General features: G+C 37.2%; 2 protein-coding genes across 2 annotated transcripts; both read left to right on the forward strand.

Moving 5' to 3' along the window:
• The first annotated feature begins 9,877 nt into the window (after positions 1-9,877).
• On the forward strand, positions 9,878-14,888 carry LOC125809870 (uncharacterized). The gene is made up of 3 exons (XM_049489427.1): positions 9,878-10,180; positions 10,307-10,706; positions 14,833-14,888. Exons 1-3 carry the CDS (start codon positions 9,878-9,880, stop codon positions 14,886-14,888), a joined length of 759 nt encoding a protein of 252 aa, XP_049345384.1.
• Positions 14,889-15,480: 592 nt separating this feature from the next.
• On the forward strand, positions 15,481-16,145 carry LOC125809871 (uncharacterized). Its single transcript, XM_049489428.1, has 2 exons — positions 15,481-15,985; positions 16,138-16,145. Exons 1-2 carry the CDS (start codon positions 15,481-15,483, stop codon positions 16,143-16,145), a joined length of 513 nt encoding a protein of 170 aa, XP_049345385.1.
• The last annotated feature ends 2,241 nt before the right edge of the window (positions 16,146-18,386 follow it).

Below are 18,386 nucleotides of genomic sequence, written 5' to 3' on the forward strand. Positions count from 1 at the left end.
TACTGAATAGCTCAAAAATACTAACATGCTAACTGAAAATGCAACATTAATATACTGATAATGAAATATTTGTAACTGGGGAATGTATAACTGAATAAACTGACCTCACATGTGTAATTCATAAACCAAACTAATCTACACAACTAGGGTTCTGAATTTCATGCAAGGATTGAGCAACATAGTTACGAAAACATGATAATATGATTGGGATTAATCTACCAGCTAAATCACAGCAATAATCTGGAGTTCTAGAAACCCTAGGTCTAAACATAATGAAGGGAATCAAGAATCTGACTGAATTCTACGGAATGGACGAAAGGAACCCACTAGTGAAATCCCACATACCTAGTGACGAATTTCACGGAGAAATATTTTGATTTCGCGAATGAAACAGACAAAACCTTGTTGCATTCTTGGACTAGGGTTGCTCGACTGCTTTCTCCTCTTTTCTTTCTAATTGGATGAATTTTGGAGAATAAATTGACTAGGGTAGCTTCTAATTTAGTTGCTAGGATAAAACTGACAAAAACTACGTAGTGTAGGGGTTAAACGATGTAGTTTAGGGGTCCAATGCATAGGGAAAAGACCAAATGACCCCTAACTTAAAAATTGTCGGGTCCAACCAACGGACTAATCGACGGTCCGTGGACTGACCCACGGTCTGTCCTGACAACCATCGACTGGCTTCAGAGAATGGAAGTTTGGGGTCTCGATTCACAGACCAGGATCACGGCCCATGGTCTGAACTACAGTATGTGGGTCCGATCGTAGGTCGAACCTTAGACATTTTTCTGGACTATTTCTGGAAAGGTTGCAGGTGGCTATTTACTGACCCCACCTATGGTCTGTGGGTCACCCTACGGTCTGTGGGTAGTGCCAGTTGTTGGCACCTGAAACTTCTGAAATCTGCATTCTGGTCTGTCTAGGATACGGGGTGTTACATTTGGATTCAAGATAGAGGACAGAGGATTGAAGTGAGACATAGTTAATCTAAGAGATATTTAAAACAAATCATTAGTAACATATGCTTTATTTAAAAACAAAAATAAAAACATAAAACATATAATCATGCTAATGAACAGTTAGAATCGACAGGGAAAGTTAACTATTCAAGCAAATATATGAGCAATCTCATATATATAATACCACTTAAACAAGACAAGTCCAACTCAGTTAGAGAGAAATTTGTGAAGTTTAGTCAGGTATATACATTGTCGTTTGTTCATTAATTCAACATGCAACTTAGTTGGAAATTTAAAAACAAGTCATCAAATCAAAAGGCAAACATAACAGTATCAAATATACAAGTTTATTAGATGGGGAAGAGGACCTATGTCAACATATAAACTCATATATTAACTTTAAAAATCATTTGTAAGAAGTAGGGATGAACCCTTAAACTCTTGATTATCAAAATTTATTTTTTTTCAAACTATAAAAATTGTTTATCAAAAGAACGACATGATATACACATATTTAATCAAACATGTATCGAAATTATGGGCGGTTATTACATTATCAGTTATATGTAAGAGGGCCCTAATACCAATTGTTAGAGTATGCACAGCGGAAGCATTATTCAGAATCACAAACTAACAGAGTAGCACAATAATGTAAACTAAATAAATTGTGAAATTCTAACCTCTTCACACAACTCGTTCAGGGACTGGGACTCCAAGATTGCAGCCTTCTACTAATTTCTTGCTGACTCTCTCAATCAAGTCTTTTGTGGGCAAGAAAAATTTTAGAAAAAGGATGATCTTTCCTTGAGAACCACCACCTATTTATACTTTTCAGTAGAACGGAAAGGTTTGAAAGATGAAATGTTTCTAGTCATTAATAGTCATTAAATACCTTTAAGTGTGTTTAGACAGTGCTTAGTGTATCCAACAATCATGATCAATAGTCATCAACAACCATTAAATACCATTAAGTGTATTTTGACACCTTTAAGAGTATCCAACAATCATGATCAATAGTTATCAACAATCACTAAATACCATTGATTGTATTTAAAAAGTCATTAAACACCAAAGGTATTCAACAGTCATTCACCATCAATAGAAAGTAATACCCATTGAACACTATTATTTGTTTCTTTCATCTTCTAAGAAAACAAAGAAACCCAGTATTTTGCTCTTTCTTCTATTAAGGAAATAAAAAGTTTTTTTCTCTTTTGAACTAATAAAAGTCAAAAATGATTTATTCCTAAACTAAAAAAAATAATACTAGCAATCCTTTTCTTTTTCGAACTCAATCAACTAATCAGGCATAATAGGAACCATAAATTTATTAGCACAGGCTTCCAATTATAATATTTAATTCATAAAAGCATAAATTAACCATATCATAATAAATCACAGATTGTACCGCTAAAAATCTGTAACTGCACTCCTCTATTTAATTTCAATTTTTTACCGTTACAACTTATTTAACTCCCCATGTTAGAATTACCGACACAAATCAATTAAATCAAACTTCTGAAAAAATTAATTCATTGATTAATTTAATCCTTTATCTTTATACTTAAATTAATTCACGTGACGGATATATATATACAATGCACCTGCAAGGTTTTCATGTGACTACTTATAAGCAACCATAAATGGGTGTCTTCTTTCTCATATATGAGATATGGTTCTATCAACTAATTATTATTTCATAAATGTAATTTGTTATTATCCAATCCATTAGGAATATTTTGACTCATCATAGAGTCTCACCTTTTAATAGATTAAAATAATAAAGCAAATAACACAGATCATCATAACTACATCAAGATTAAGAGTATAAACTCATGTAATGGACTAGAAATATTATTTATTGAAATTCAGAACCTAAATACATATCTCAATTTGGTCTGTTCAATACATATAAAATGTACTAACACAAGAAGTTGGAATTTTACCATTCACATAAATAATATTGACTTATATTTAATCTTGTGTTACAATCATCAAGATGTTTGTCCAACTTCATCTTTGATTATGAACATTTAATTTATAACTTATAAGAACCAACAATTTTAATCTTCCGCATATGAGTTAAACAACTCCATATCCAAAAATCATCTACTATATAATTAATGGACACACATATAAGAACAATGATCTATTCAAACAAAGACTTTATTGTAATAGTTAACACAAAATGTAAAGTATTTATAAAGGATTAAAATTAATACTATAACTCAACCATATGGTTAATAGTATATCTCAACAATCTCTCACTTAGACTTATAACCATGCATGTACAATTTTAACACCCATTTCATCCACATGCATATCAAAATACTTCTGAGGTTAGCCTTTGGTAAATGGATCTGCCAAATTGTTTTTCGATTCAATCTTCAAAACTCTTATATCACCCCTTTGAGTTATATCACGAATCAAGTAATATTTCCTGTCATGACCCAAACCGTTGTTATTGGCACCCACACTTACCCTCTGGTGGGAGAACCGATACTACAACCCAACTAAGCAACTTAACCAAAAATTATGCATTTAAAGATACGGAAGCATGTTTAAATGACCTAAGAAATATTGAGTTCCCACAAACTCCGGAAGTTTAATAAACGACTAACAACTATTACGGAAAACAATGCCTAGAACCTGAAAGTCAATGTACCAAAACTCTAAAGTTCATCAAGTCTAAGAAAAAGGGGTACAACCCCGAAACTAAACCAATGAATATCTAAAATACTAGTCTAAGTCCGAAGAAAATGGACTAAACAAAGGAGAACTCATGGCAGCCTGGAAGAACTGGCTCACCCTTGAATTCGATCTCGATCACTGATCTCCTAGTTGAGGTCTATCAATAGCTGCCTAAAGATGCCCTGTACTCAACAAAGAACGAGCAAGTGCAGTATCAGTACACAACCACAGTGTACTGGTAGGATCACGCGGCTATTCCAGTAAGCGAAACATATATAAGCAGTCACAACAAAGTAAAACACGCATATACAGAATATATATATATATATATATATATATATTTCAGTTATCATTTCCGGAGCAATGTACAATTCCACATTCTCAATAACAAGTATATATGACATGTCAATGGTTCTCTCATGGAACCTAATTCAATGGTCCTCTCATGGAACCCATACCCAAACTGTTAATGTGCCGAAACGTGACACCCGATCCCAATCAGTGTGTCGGACGTGACACCCGATCCCATATGTGCACTGGAACATGGCACCCAATCCAAGTTAGTGTGTCAGAACGTGACACCTGATCCAATATGTATTTCGGTACGTGACATCCGATCCCAGTTAGTGTGTCAGAACGTGACACTCGATCTATTCAACAAGCCACAATCACAATCACAATGTACATTCTCATAATCATACAATCAAGTGTTGATTCATGGCATACAATTATTCGTTCATACTCAATTACATTAGGTGTGATCAATAGGCTTCATTCACATACATACATGCATTAAAATGAAGCAATTACTAACATACATCACGCAAAACATGAAATCAAACCATCACCTACCTTGAAACAAAGCTTGATTCCTTCTAAGACACTTAAGCCTTCCTTTTCTAGATTTTTTCCACTTGTTCTTGGTCTAAAAGCATACAAATAATGCAAGGATCAATAAAAGAGGTATAATTACCCGGATTATAATCGACATTATTAACCCTAGGCCAAATCCAAGATCCCAATACCCAACTTCAGGCTTTTTCCGCTATTAATTTTAGGGAAAACCCTCCCCCAATGATAATCACCCATAAATCTAAGTTCTACTGATCGAAAAATTGATTAGAGGAGTAAAATATTTACTTTTAGCACCAAAAGTCATGGAAAACTATCAAGAAATCGCCTGGGGTCGCCTCCTAACTCTTAAGAACAAAGTTTGCAAAATAATGACATTTTTGGGGTTTATCTTTTACTTAAGTTGCGACTGTCCCACTATAGCGGCATTAATCCCGCTCTGGCGGCTTGCGCGAAGACAGAACGTCAGAATTAGAGTCTCAAACCCCAATTTCACAACACACCTTCAACCTATGACATTCAAAAACAACATGTTCACGCTAAGATCAGTTTTGGGAGTTCTACTCGCCCGAATTTGATTCCATAAAGTTGGACGGGTTCCTTTACGTCTTAGCTATCTACTCATGTGATCAAATTCATAATTAGATTCTCATTCATTACCAGATTTTCCTAGACCCCACTGACTCAGATTTCATCCAAATTTGGACTAGGCTAGGAATTTCCAAGTTACTACCTAAAAGTTTTCTGGCTCCAATTCTTTCCCCCATTGGCGTTTCCCTAACAACAGAATTAGGTCATTACAATAGATACCAATTTACCCATTACTCATCACCGAGTGATCAACGAGGAAAGACTGGCTAAAGTAAGGGTAAAGTAGTATCAGAATCATCGAACAACTGGGGAAACTTGTCTCGCATGTCCCTCTCGATTTCCCAAGTGGGTTTCTCAACTAGGCGATGCTTCCATTGAACTTTCACGAACTTAATCTCCTTGGTCCTTAGCCTCCAGACATCACGATCAAGAATTGCAATCGATTTCTCCTCATACTGAAGGTCTTTGTCTAACACAACTGAGTCTCATTTTATGATGTAATCCCCGTCAGCATGATATCTCTTCAACATGGACACATGAAATACCGGATGAACTCTCGCTAAGTTAGGAGTTAAAGCCAATCTATAGACCACTGGCCCTACATAGTCAAAATCTCAAATGCCCCATGTATCGAGGACTAAGCTTTCCCTTTTTGTCAAATCTCATCACCAAATCAACCCCCAAAAGTTTCACATTTTCAACCTCAAACCAACCAATTGAATACCTACGCATCCTCACATACACTGCCTCAATGAAGTCATTATAATACTCAAGTAATAAATATTGTAGTATGTAAACTTAACTAACAACAAAGCTATTCCCAATAACCACCAAAGTTGATCTCACACACTCCTGCAACATGTTAACAAGGACCTTGACACAATCATCAGGACGAATCCTTTCTCACATAAGCAGGATAAAATTCTAAATCAATCATTGCTACAATTAGAAGTGAAACTGAACCAACCAACACACACTCATAATACCCAAACATCATAGTTCTTATCAACATCTCCATCTCACAACATAAATTATCATGAGCTTAAGTTATAAAAATTTGATCTTTAGACATTAGATACTCATCGAGGGATATGTCCCAGCATACAAACACTCTAACAATACTATCAAAATTCTAGATTTAGTAATTGATTGTAGATAACCCTTAAGAACAGTCGAATTGGACCCAATGATCCTGTAACGACCCTAAAAATGAACTAGTGAAACTATAGCCTAACATGTGTGCGTTTGTGGTTGTCTTGAGTCTTGATGGTGTTTCATGTTGTTCCAAGACTTGGTTGAGGGATTGAAGGGTTTATGGGCTTAGGGGTCCAACGTCAAGGTACGACTCCCCAAGGACCACCCTAAGGGTCCTTGAGGAGGAACTTAAGTCTAACCCCAAGGCTGCCCCAAATGGCCAAAGTTAGCCAAAATTGGGTGAACTACGAAAGGGGTCCACGCCCTGTGGATGGCCTCCTTAGGTTAGGCCCCTACAAACCATGCCACATCCCCAGACCACGGGTCAACAGCACGGTACGTGAGTCTAGGGCGTGAATGGCCACTATGTTGTTGTCAAGTGACCCTGCCAACTTAAGGGTGAATTGGTAAATTCACCCCAAGTCCAAATAAATGTGTGGACGGTTATTTTAAATGTTTTAACGTATTTTAAGATTATCAAAACATTAGAAAGCTATTTTAGAACTCATTATTCATTTTTCCTCAAAAAAAAAACCCTTCCCTCCTAAAAGTTCTCTCTAGAAACTCCATTGGAGATCAAGGTCAAGAGTAAGATAGGGTTGGGGATTTCAAGGTGTTTGTTCTTCAATTACATGGGATTCTTCAAGTATAAGGTATGGTTATACGTCATCTAGGTTTAGTTTTCACCCTAGAGTCAATTTCAAGGAAGTTTCTAAGTTTTCAAGTTTCATGAAAAACCCTGGGTTTTTACTCAATCTCATGGGTTCTTGCATCAAACGTTTTCAAATGATAAACTATGATTATATTGATGTTTAATTTATTATTTAAGATGAAAATACTCAATGAACACTTGATTTCTCTCAACTTTCAAATTGTGCCTTATGAAGTGGGTTTGTTGATTATGAATGAATGTTGATGGTAAATTGTGCCTAGATTGATTTAGATTATTGATTTGTATCATCATCTATGTCTAATTATGGTTAATTGTTGGTGAATTGAGGAATTGTGATCATAGCCTTGAAAGGGAAAGTTTGACCTAATTTCATGTTAATGTAGAATTGTGCTTGAATTGTTGATCCACTTGAAAGGTGGGGGTGTTTACTTACTATGTAAATTACAATTACATCCTTGAAGGTATAGTGTGATGAATTGAAGTATTATCATGATGTTGTATAATGTGAAGGATTTACATGTGATTCAATGATAGAATGATGATCTTGTATTCAAGGTATTTGTGTTAGTATTGAAAGGCTATTTCTCAATTTGACACTCATGAATGAAAATGATGGAATGTGAAGGGTTCCTATAATGTGGATGTTGAATCTAGAATTAGTAGGCATTATGCATCATTTTCTTATATAACGAATGTCTCTTGACTTGATGAATATGAATCGATAGGCTATGGCATTCCTTCCATATATGAGTGATGAATGTGTCTTGACTTGATGACTACGAATTGATAGGCATTATGCATTCTTTTCATAAATGATCTAATGTAATATATGAAGACTCTAGAATCGATAGGCTAGTCGCATTCCTTTCTTAATGAGTCAATGTACCATGAATCGATAGGCTAATGGTATTTCTTTCATGAGTGTAAGAATGTAATAAGGGAACATGAATCGATAGGCTTATAGCATTTCTTTCATATGGACCCTAGAGTTATCCTTGAATGTACCATGTATCAATAAGCTTATAGCATTCCTTCCTTGGTAATGATGTATCATGGGTCGATAGGCCTATGGCATTTCTCCCCAATACATTAATATAATGTGAATGAAATAATCTATGGGAATGTAGGCTAATCACCGAATGGATATGGTAAGATGGAAACTCTCCCAATGTTAGGTTAGAGTTCGAATGAACATCTTCCTATCCCATAACTATGTGCCCACATAGGATATTAGCTAGCGGATTCTATCCGAGCTAATGTTAACCGGTTTACCTTAGGCAAGTAGACCAACCCTTAGATGTGGGATAGTACGTCAGATTCCATGAACTAGCTCTCATGGTCTATGTCGATTAAACGCTTATTCCCATCATGTGATATGTGCACTCTAGTTTCTTGATAGGTACTACGAAATGTAGGTAGTAGTATGGGATGCTATCTATACATTACACGAGTAAGCTTTGAAAGGGCTGTAGTGAGTTCTCTAAGTCTTAAATGACTTAATGTATGAAGTCCTCTAAATGCATGAATGTGTCCTAAATGAACCTAACGAAAAATGTTGGCTCAAATGCTTAGATGTAAAGATGTATGATGTACTTGGATTGTATTATAAGTTCCTTCCTTGTCATATCTTATTGTATATGAATGTGCCTTGTCTATGGTGACTTCAAAGGATTACTTAGTGTGAGGTAGTAGTATGGGATGCTACTTGCACATTTCACAAGTATGACTGAGAGTTGCCTTAGATGTTGGTCATAATGTGATGATGTGATTCATATGATATTTATGTGACTTATATGCTCTATCTTGTAAAGGTGAGAAGGATGAATGGTAAGTTCACTTTTGGTGACCTCAAGGTGGTGCCTTAGTGTGGATGGTGGTATGGGATGCTATCCATGCATTACACAAGGCATAGCTTGAGCGTTACTAAGGTGGAGGCTCAAGGTGAAGCTAAAGGGTTATATAAGATTTTTCTCAAATGTGAATTATGTGACTTTGTATGTTGGTTGTGACTTATATTATGCCTCTTGTATCAATGTTTCATGAAGTTTTACAAAAATGGCATAAAGCATGACTTTCAACAATATGTCCCTTTTAAAGCATGTTTTTGCATGGTCAACGTACTTAGTACATTTCTGTTTGCTAACCTATATTTCTCTTATTTTTACTACAAGTGTAGGTTCTAACAAGTAATTGCATTCTCTAGTGAAGCTTGGTATTAGAGTTCTCTCAAGACCCCTTTTGGTATGTCCTCATACGTCGAGGACAAGGACTTTTATTGTTTCTAGTTCTTATATTTTAATACTTTTGTCTATACTTCGATTGTAAAAGGCCGTGAACCTATTTTGTTAAAGTTTGTCTAAGTTGGCCATGTGAGACTTAGTATTCCGCTGCTTTATAAATGAGATTTTGATAGTTTGGTTTTAAATAAGTTTTAATTCTGTACTATTTCTATATGTCTAATGTATTGAATGCTAAGAGGTTTGTATTAGAGTGAAGTTCTATAAGTGTCCTTTCGTATTCTTGAAGTCGTGCCTTAGAGTGAAATTCTATAAGTGTCCTTTTCCTAATCCTTCTCTTGTGTTTATAGGATATGAATACAAGAAGGACTCCCGCAAGGAGAGTGGTAGAGGAAGTGGTGAATGAGGTAGTTCCTCCCCAAGGTGATCAAGGTCTTCAAGGTGACCAAGTGCCTCAAGAGAATGAAGTGCTAGTGGTTCCCCCGGACATGACTAATGAAGAGATTAGGATGGCTTCGCTAACCCAAACTGGAGCCATAACATCTCAAGCGAATAGAGATGTGGGGCCTTGGGTGAATGATAATGAGAGTACCATGTCCTCAAGATTAAGAGACTTTGTGAAGATGAATCCTCCTATTTTTCTTGGCTCTAAAGTGGGATAAGATCCCCAACAATTCATGGATGAAGTTTATAAGATAGTAGATGTTATGGGTGTAACTTCTAGGGAGAAGGCGGAGTTGGCTTCCTACCAATTGAAAGATGTGGCCCAAGTGTGGTTCACTCAATGGAAATCCAATAGGCCAGTAGAAGTGGGTCCAATAAAATGGGAGGAGTTTAAGGGAGGTTTCCTCGGTAAGTACTTTCCCCATGAGAAAAGGGAGTGTAAGATTGAGGAGTTTATAAACCTTAGGCAAGGTAACATGAGCGTGGAGGAGTATTCCTTGAACTTTACCCTATTCTCTAAGTATGCTCCATCATTGGTGTCTAACCCTAGAGATGAGATGAGTAGGTTTGTTACCGGTGTATCCGACCTAATTACCGAAGAGTGTCGTACGGCAATGCTCCATGATGATATGAATATCTCTAGACTTGTTGTGAATGCTTAGTCTATTGTGGAATCCAAACTTAAGAGGGTGAATAGGGATTTGAAGAGGGGTAGATCCGATGAGCAAGGTCAACCTAGGTTCAAGAAGATAGCTCCTAACCAAGATTCTTCAAGTGCTTCTAAGGCTAATAAGGGGAAAGGTGGAGGATCTCAACTTTTTAAGCCTCTTTGTGCCACTTGTGGGAAGAGGCATCATGGGAAGTGCCTAGCCGGTACTAGTGGGTGCTATGGGTGTGGCAAAAGTGATCATCAAGTGAGAAACTGTCCTACTCTTACGACTAGAGGAATGGAGGCAAAACAAGCTCCTTATGTTGGTCGGGATCCCAATGCTCCAAAGAAGAACCGTTTCTATGTGCTTCAAGCTAACAAGGACAAAGGAGCTAATCTGGATGAAGGTACTGGTAAGTTATAGTTCCTTTTGTGGTGATGAGATCCTTATGTTGTTTCATTATAGCCTTAGTTGGGTTTTCTCCTAAGTGGGGGATGGTTTGTGAATAGTAAGGTTGTTGAGAGTGTTGATATCCTTATCTCTTTTCCTTCTATTCTGATTCAAGCTTGTGACCAAGAGTTCCTTGTAGCTTGTTAAATGTTTTGGAGTCATGTGTGATATTGAGTTTCCATGGTCTCTTTATGTTATGCATGTTCTAGTTGAATTCTTGTTTAAATGAGAAAAATGGGTTTTTGAATTGTGTTCCTCATGTTAATATGCGTCTATGATGAGCTGCCTAAATGTTTCATGAGTTGACTTGTTGAGCATTCCTAAATGTGCTTTTATGAGAAAATTGCATAATGTGCCTATTAATGTTATAATGAGAATGATGTGATTTGGAGATGGAATTTCTTCCAATGAAATGAGAAATAAGATGTTTTTATGCATAATGAGTATGTAGATGTAGTTCCTACCTTCTTGTTGTGCTTTGAGCTTATTGATATGGAGTCGATGTTTCCTCCTATGTTTATGCATTTATATTGATGTTGCATGCATGATTGTGGGCTGCTAGTCTAGAGTCGTTACCCCCTATTGTGTTTAAAGTGTCATTCGAGAAAAAATGTTCCTAAGTGGGGTATAATGTAACGACCCTAAAAATGAGCTAGTGAAACTAGAGCCTAACATGTGTGCGTTTGTGGTTATCTTGAGTCTTAATGGTGTTTCATGTTGTTCCAAGCTTTGGTTGAAGGGTTTAGGGGTGCAACGTCAAGGTACGACTCCCCAAGAATAAATCCTAAGGGTCCTTTAGGAGGAACCTAAGTCTAACCTCAAGGTTTCCCCAAATGGCCAAAGTTGGCCAAAATTGGGTGACCTACGGATGGGGTCCACGCCCCATAGGTCCATCCACGCCCCGTGGATGGCCTCCGTGGGTCAGGCCCCTCCAAACCATGCAACAGCCCCAGACCATGGACCAACAGCACGGTCCGTGAATGGACTCACGTCCGCGAGTCTAGGGCGTGAATGGCCACTGTGTTGCTGTCAAGTGACACGGCCAACTTAGGGGTGAATTGGTAAATTCACCCCAAGTCCCAATTAATGTGTGAACGGTTATTTTAAGTGGTTTAAGGTATTTTAAGAGTATTAAAACATTATAAAGCTATTTTAGAATTCATTATTCATTTTTCCCCAAAAACAAAACACTTCCCTCCTAAAAGTTCTCTCTAGAAATTCCATTGGAGATCAAGGTCAAGAGAAAACTAGGGTTGCAGATTTCAAGGTGTTTGTTCTTCAATTTCGTAGGATTATTCAAGTATAAGGTATGGTGATCCTTCATATAATGTTAGTTTTCACCCTAGAGTCAATTTCAAAGAAGTTTCTAAGTTTACAAGTTTCGTGAAAACCCCGTAGGTTTTTACTCAATCTCATGGGTTCTTGCATCAAACATTTTCAAATGATAAACTATGATTATATTGTTGTTTAATTGATGATTTAATATGAAAATACTCTATCAACCCTTGATTTCTCTCAATTTCTAAATTGTGCCTTATGAAGTGGGTTTGTTGATTATGAATGAATGTTGATGAATTTATGCCTAGATAGATTTAGATTATTGATTTGTATCATCATCTATATCTAATTATGGTTAATTGTTGGTGAATTGATAAATTGTGATCATAGCCTTGAAAGGGAAAGTTTGACCTAATTTCATGTTAATGTAGAATTGTGCTTGAATTGTTGACCCACTTGAAAGGTAGAGGTTACTTACTTTGTACATTGTGATCATGGCCGTGAAGGCATAATGTGATGAATTGAAGTATTATCATGATGTTGTATAATGTGAAGGATTTACATGTGATTCAATGATAGAATGATGATCTTGTATTCAAGGTATTTGTGTTAGTATTGAAAGGCTATTTCTCAATTTGACACTCATGAACGAAAATGATGGAGTGTGAAGGGTTCCTATAATGTGAATGTTGAATCTAGAATTGGTAGGCATTATGCATCCTTTTCTTATATAATGAATGTGTCTTGACTTGATGAATATGAATCGATAGGCTATGGCATTCCTTTCATATATGAGTGATGAATGTATCTTGACTTGATGACTATGAATTGATAGGTTTTATGAATTCTTTTCATAAATGATCTAATGTAATGAAGACTCTAGAATCGATAGGTTAGTGGCATTCCTTTCTTAATGAGTCAAAGTACCATGAATCGATAGGCTAGTGGCATTCATTTCATGAGTATAAGACTGTAATGAGGGACCACGAATCGATAGGCTTATAGCATTCCTTTCATATGGACCCTAGAGTTATCCTTGATTGTACCATGGATCGATAGGCTTATAGGATTCCTTCCTTGGTAATGATGTATCATGGGTCGAGAGGCCTAGGGCATTCCTCCCCAATATACTAATATAATGTGAATGAAATAATATATGGGAACGTAGGCTATGTACCGAGTGGATATGGTTGGATGGAAACTCTCCCAATGTTAGGTAAGAGTTCCAATGAACATCTTCCTATCTCATAACTATGTGCCCACATAGGATATTAGCTAGCAGATTCCATCCGAGCTAATGTTAACCAGTTTACCTTAGGCAAGTAGATCAACCCTTACGATGTGGGATAGTACATTGGACTCCATGATCTAGCTCTCATGTTCTATGTCGGTTAAACGCTTAGTCCCATTATGTGAGATGTGCACTATAGTTTCTTAATAGGTACTACAAAGTGTAGGTAGTAGTATGGAATGATATCTATACAATGCACAAGCAGCCATTGAAAGGGCTATAGTGAGTTCTCTAAGTCTTAAATGACTAAATGTATGAAGTCCTCTAAACGCATGAATTTGTCCTAAATGAACCTAATGAAGAATGTTGTCCCAAATGCTTAGATGTAAAGATGCATGCTATACTTGGATTGTATTATGAGTTACTTCATTGTCATATCTTATTGTATATGAATGTGCCTTGTCTATGGTTACTTCAAAGGAGTACTTAGTGTGAGTAATAGTATAGGATACTACTCTCACATTGCACAAGTATGACTTAGAGTTGTCTTAGATGTTGGTCTTATTGTGATGGTGTGATTCATTTGATGTTTATGTAACTTATATGCTCTATCGTGTAAAACTGAGAAGGATGAATGATAAGTTCACTTTTGGTGACCTCAAGGTGATGCCTTAGTGTGGGTGGTGGTATGGGACGATATCCATACATTGCACAAGGCATAGCTTGAGGGTTACTAAGGTGGAGGCTCAAGGTGAAGGTAAAGGGTTATATATGTGATTTTGCTCAAATGTTAATTATGTGACTTTGTATGTTGGTTGTGACTTATATTATGCCTCATGTATCAATGTTTCATGAAATTTTACAAAAATAGCATAAAGCTTGACTTTCAACAAAATGTCCCTTTTAAAGCATGTTTTTGCATGGTCATCATACTTAGTACATTTTTGTGTGCTAACCCATATTTCTCTTATTTTTACTACAAGTGTAGGTTCTAGCAAGTGATTGCATTCTCTAGTGAAGCTTGGGATTAGAGTTCTCTCAAGACCCGTTTGGGTATGTCCTCATATGTCGAGGACAAGGACTTTTATTTTTTCTAGTTCTTATGTTTTAATACTTTTGTCTATACTTCGTTTGTAAAGAGCCGTGACCCTATCTTGTTAAAGTTTGTCTAAGATGGCCATGTGAGACTTAGTATTCCGCTACTTTATAAATGATATTTTGATATTTTGGTTTTAAATAAGTTTTAATTTCAAACTATTTCTATATGTCGAATGTAATGAATGCTAAGAGCCTTGAATTAGACCCCTTCGGGGTCGACTACGTCGTGTTACGACTAGGGGGTGCTCTCAGGTCGTGAGAAACTTGGTACTAGAGCATAAGATTTTGGAAATGGTTTTAGGATCAATGTCTCACAAGCCACGTCTAGTAGAGTCTTGTTCATCGGTGTGAGTCACGACACATATATGAGCGAGAGGCTATAGGACGATAGAAAGTTACACTTCTTTCATATTCTTGAAGTTGTGCCTTAGATTGAAGTTCTGTAAGTGTCCTTTTCCTAATCCTTCTCTTGTGTCTATAGGATATGAATACAAGAAGGACGCCCGCAAGGAGAGTGGAAGAGGAAGTGGTGAATGAGTGAGTTCCTCCCCCAAGGTGATCAAGGTCTTCAAGGTGACCAAGTGCCTCAAGAGAATGAATTTCCGGTGGTTCCCCCGAACATGACTAATAAAGAGATTAGGACGGCTTTTCTAACCCAAGCCCGAGCCATGACGGCTCAAGCGAATAGAGATGTGGGGCCTAAGGTGAATGCTAATGAGAGTACCGTTGCCTCAAGATTGAGAGACTTTGTGCAGATGAATCCTCTTATTTTCCTTGGCTCTAACATTGGGGAAGATCCACAAGAAATCTAGGATGAAGATAAGATAGTAGATGCTATGGGAGTAACTTCTAGGGAGAAGGCGGAGTTGGCTTCCTGCCAATTGAAAGATGTGGCCCAAGTGTGGTTCACTCAATGGAAATCCAATAGGCCGGTTGAAGCGGGTCCTATAGAATGGAAGGAGTTTAAGGGAGCTTCCCTAGGTAAGTACTTTCCCCGTGAGAAGAGGGAGTGTAAGGTTGAGGAGTTATAAACTTTAGGCAAGGTAACATGAGTGTGGAGAAATATTCCTTGAACTTTACCCTATTGTCTAAGTATGCTCCATCCTTGGTGTCTAACCCTAGAGATGAGATGAGTAGGTTTGTTACCGGTGTATCCGACCTAGTTAAGGAAGAGTGTCATACGGCGATGCTCCATGATGATATGAATAGCTGTAGACTTGTTATGTATGCTCAATCTATTGAGGAGTCCAAACTTAAGAGGGTGAATAGGGATTTGAAGAGGGGTAGATCCAATGAGCAAGGTCAACCTAGGTTCAAGAAGAGAGCTCCTAACCAAGAATCTTCAAGTGCTCCTAAGGCTAATGAGGAGAAAGGTGGTGGATCTCAATTTTCTAAGACACTTTGTGCCACTTGTGGGAAGAGGCATCATGGGAAGTGCCTAGCCGGTACTAGTGGGTACTATGGGTGTGGCAAAAGTGATCATCAAGTGAGAAATTGTCCTACTCTTATGACTAGAGGAAGGAAGGCCAAACAAGCTCCTTATGATGGCTCGGATCCCAATGCTCCAAAGAAGAACCATTTCAATGTGCTTCAAGCTAACAAGGACAAAGGAGATAATCCAGATGAAGGTACTGGTAAGTTATATTTCCTTTTGTGGTGATGAGATCCTTATGTTGTTTCATGATAGTCATAGTTGGGTTTTCTCCTAAGTGAGGGATGGTTTGTGAATAGTAAGGTTGTTGAGAGTGTTGATATCCTTATCTCTTTTCCTTCTATTTGTATTCAGGCTTGTGACCAAAAGTTCCTTGTAGCTTGTTTCATGTTTTGGAGTCATGTGTGATATTGAGTTTCCATGGTCTCTTTATGTTGTGCATGTTCTAGTTGAATTCTTGTTTAAATGAGCAAAATGAGTTTTCAAATTGTGTTCCTCATGTTAATATGAATCTATGATGAGTTGCCTAAATGTTTCATGAGTTGACTTGTCGAGCATGCCTAAATGTGCTTTTATGAGAAAATATCACAATGTGCCTATTAATGTTGTAATGAGAATGATGTGACTTGGAGAAGGAAGTTCCTCCAATGAAATGAGAAATAAGATGTTTTGATGCATAATAAGTTTGTAGATGTAGTTCCTACCTTCTAGTTGTGTTTGAGCTTATTGATGTGGAGTCGATCTTTCCTCCTATATTTATGCATTTATATTGATGTTGCATGCATGATTGTGGTCTGCTAGTCTTGAGTCGTTACCCCTTAATGTGTTTAAAGTGTCATTCGAGGACGAATGTTCCCAAGTGGAGGATAATATAACGACCCTAAAAATGAACTAGTGAAACTAGAGCCTAACGTGTGTGTGTTTGTGGTTGTCTTGAGGCTTGATGGTGTTTCATGTTGTTCAAAGCCTTGGTTGAGGGCTTTAGGGGTCCAACGTCAAGGTACGACTCCCCAAGGACCACCCTAAGGGTCCTTGAGTAGGACCCTAAGTCTAACCCCAAGGCTGCCCCAAATGGCCAAAGTTGGCCGAAATTGGGTGACCTACGGAAGGGGTCCATGCCCCGTAGGTCCATCCACGCCCCGTAGGTCCATCCACACCCCGTGGAAGGCCTTTGTAGGTCAGGCCCCTCCAAACCATGCAACAGCCCCAGACCATGGACCAACAGCTCCGTGAATGGACTCACGTCCGCGAGTCTAGGGCGTGAATGGCCACTGTGTTGCTGTCAAGTGACACGGCCAACTTAGGGGTGAATTGGTAAATTCACCCCAAGTCCCAATTAATGTGTGGACAGTTATTTTAAGTGTTTTCAGGTATTTTAAGAGTATTAAAGCATTAGAAAGATATTTTAGAATTCATTATTCATTTTTCCCCAAAAACAAAACCCTTCCCTCCTAAAGGTTCTCTCTAGAAACTCCATTGGAGATCAAGGTAAAGAGAAAGCTAGGGTTGGGGATTTCAAGGTATTTGTTCTTCAATTTCATGGGATTTTTCAAGTATAAGGTATGGTGATCCTTCATCTAGGGTTAGTTTTCACCCTAAAGTCAATTTCAAAGAAGTTTCTAAGTTTCCAAGTTTCGTGAAAAACTCTAGGTTTTTACTCAATCTCATGGGTTCTTGCATCGAACGTTTTCCAATGATAAACTATGATTATATTGATGTTTAATTGATGATTTGATATGAAAATACTCTATGAACCCATGATTTCTATCAAATTTTAAATTGTGCCTTATGAAGTGGGTTTGTTGATTATGAATGAATGTTGATGGATTTATGCCTAGATTGATTTAGATTATTGATATGTATCATCATCTATGTCTAATTATGGTGAATTGAGAAATTGTGATCATAGCTTTGAAAGGGAAAGTTTTGACCTAATTTCATGTTAATGTAGAATTGTGCTTGAATTGTTGATCCACCAGAAGGTGGAGGTGTTACTTACTATGTACATTGTGATCATGGCCATGAAGGCATGGTGTGATGAATTGAAGTATTATCATGATGTTGTATAATGTGAAGGATTTACATGTGATTCAATGATAGAATGATGATCTTGTATTCAAGGTATTTGTGTTAGTATTGAAAAGCTATTTCTCAATTTGACACTCATGAACGAAAATGATGAAATATGAAGGGTTCCTATAATGTGAATGTTGAATCTAGAATTGGCAGGCATTATGCATCCTTTTCTTATATAATGAATGTGTCTTGACTTGATGAATATGAATCGATAGGCTATGGCATTCCTTTCATTTATGAGTGATGAATGTGTCTTGACTTGATGACTATGAATTGATAGGCTTTATGCATTCTTTTAATAAATGATCTAATGTAATATATGAAGACTCTAGAATCGATAGGCTAGTGGCATTCCTTTCTTAATGAGTCAATGTATCATGAATCGATAGGCTAGTGGCATTCCTTTCATGAGTATAAGAAAGTAATGAGGGCCATGAATCGATAGGCTTATAGCATTCCTTTCATATGGACCCTAGAGTTATCCTTGAATGTACCATGGATCGATAGGCTTATAGCATTCCTTCCTT

This window comes from Solanum verrucosum, unplaced genomic scaffold, assembly GCF_900185275.1.
Source record: "Solanum verrucosum unplaced genomic scaffold, falcon-dt-bn FXZP01000662.1, whole genome shotgun sequence".
Classification (NCBI taxonomy): Eukaryota; Viridiplantae; Streptophyta; class Magnoliopsida; order Solanales; family Solanaceae; genus Solanum; species Solanum verrucosum.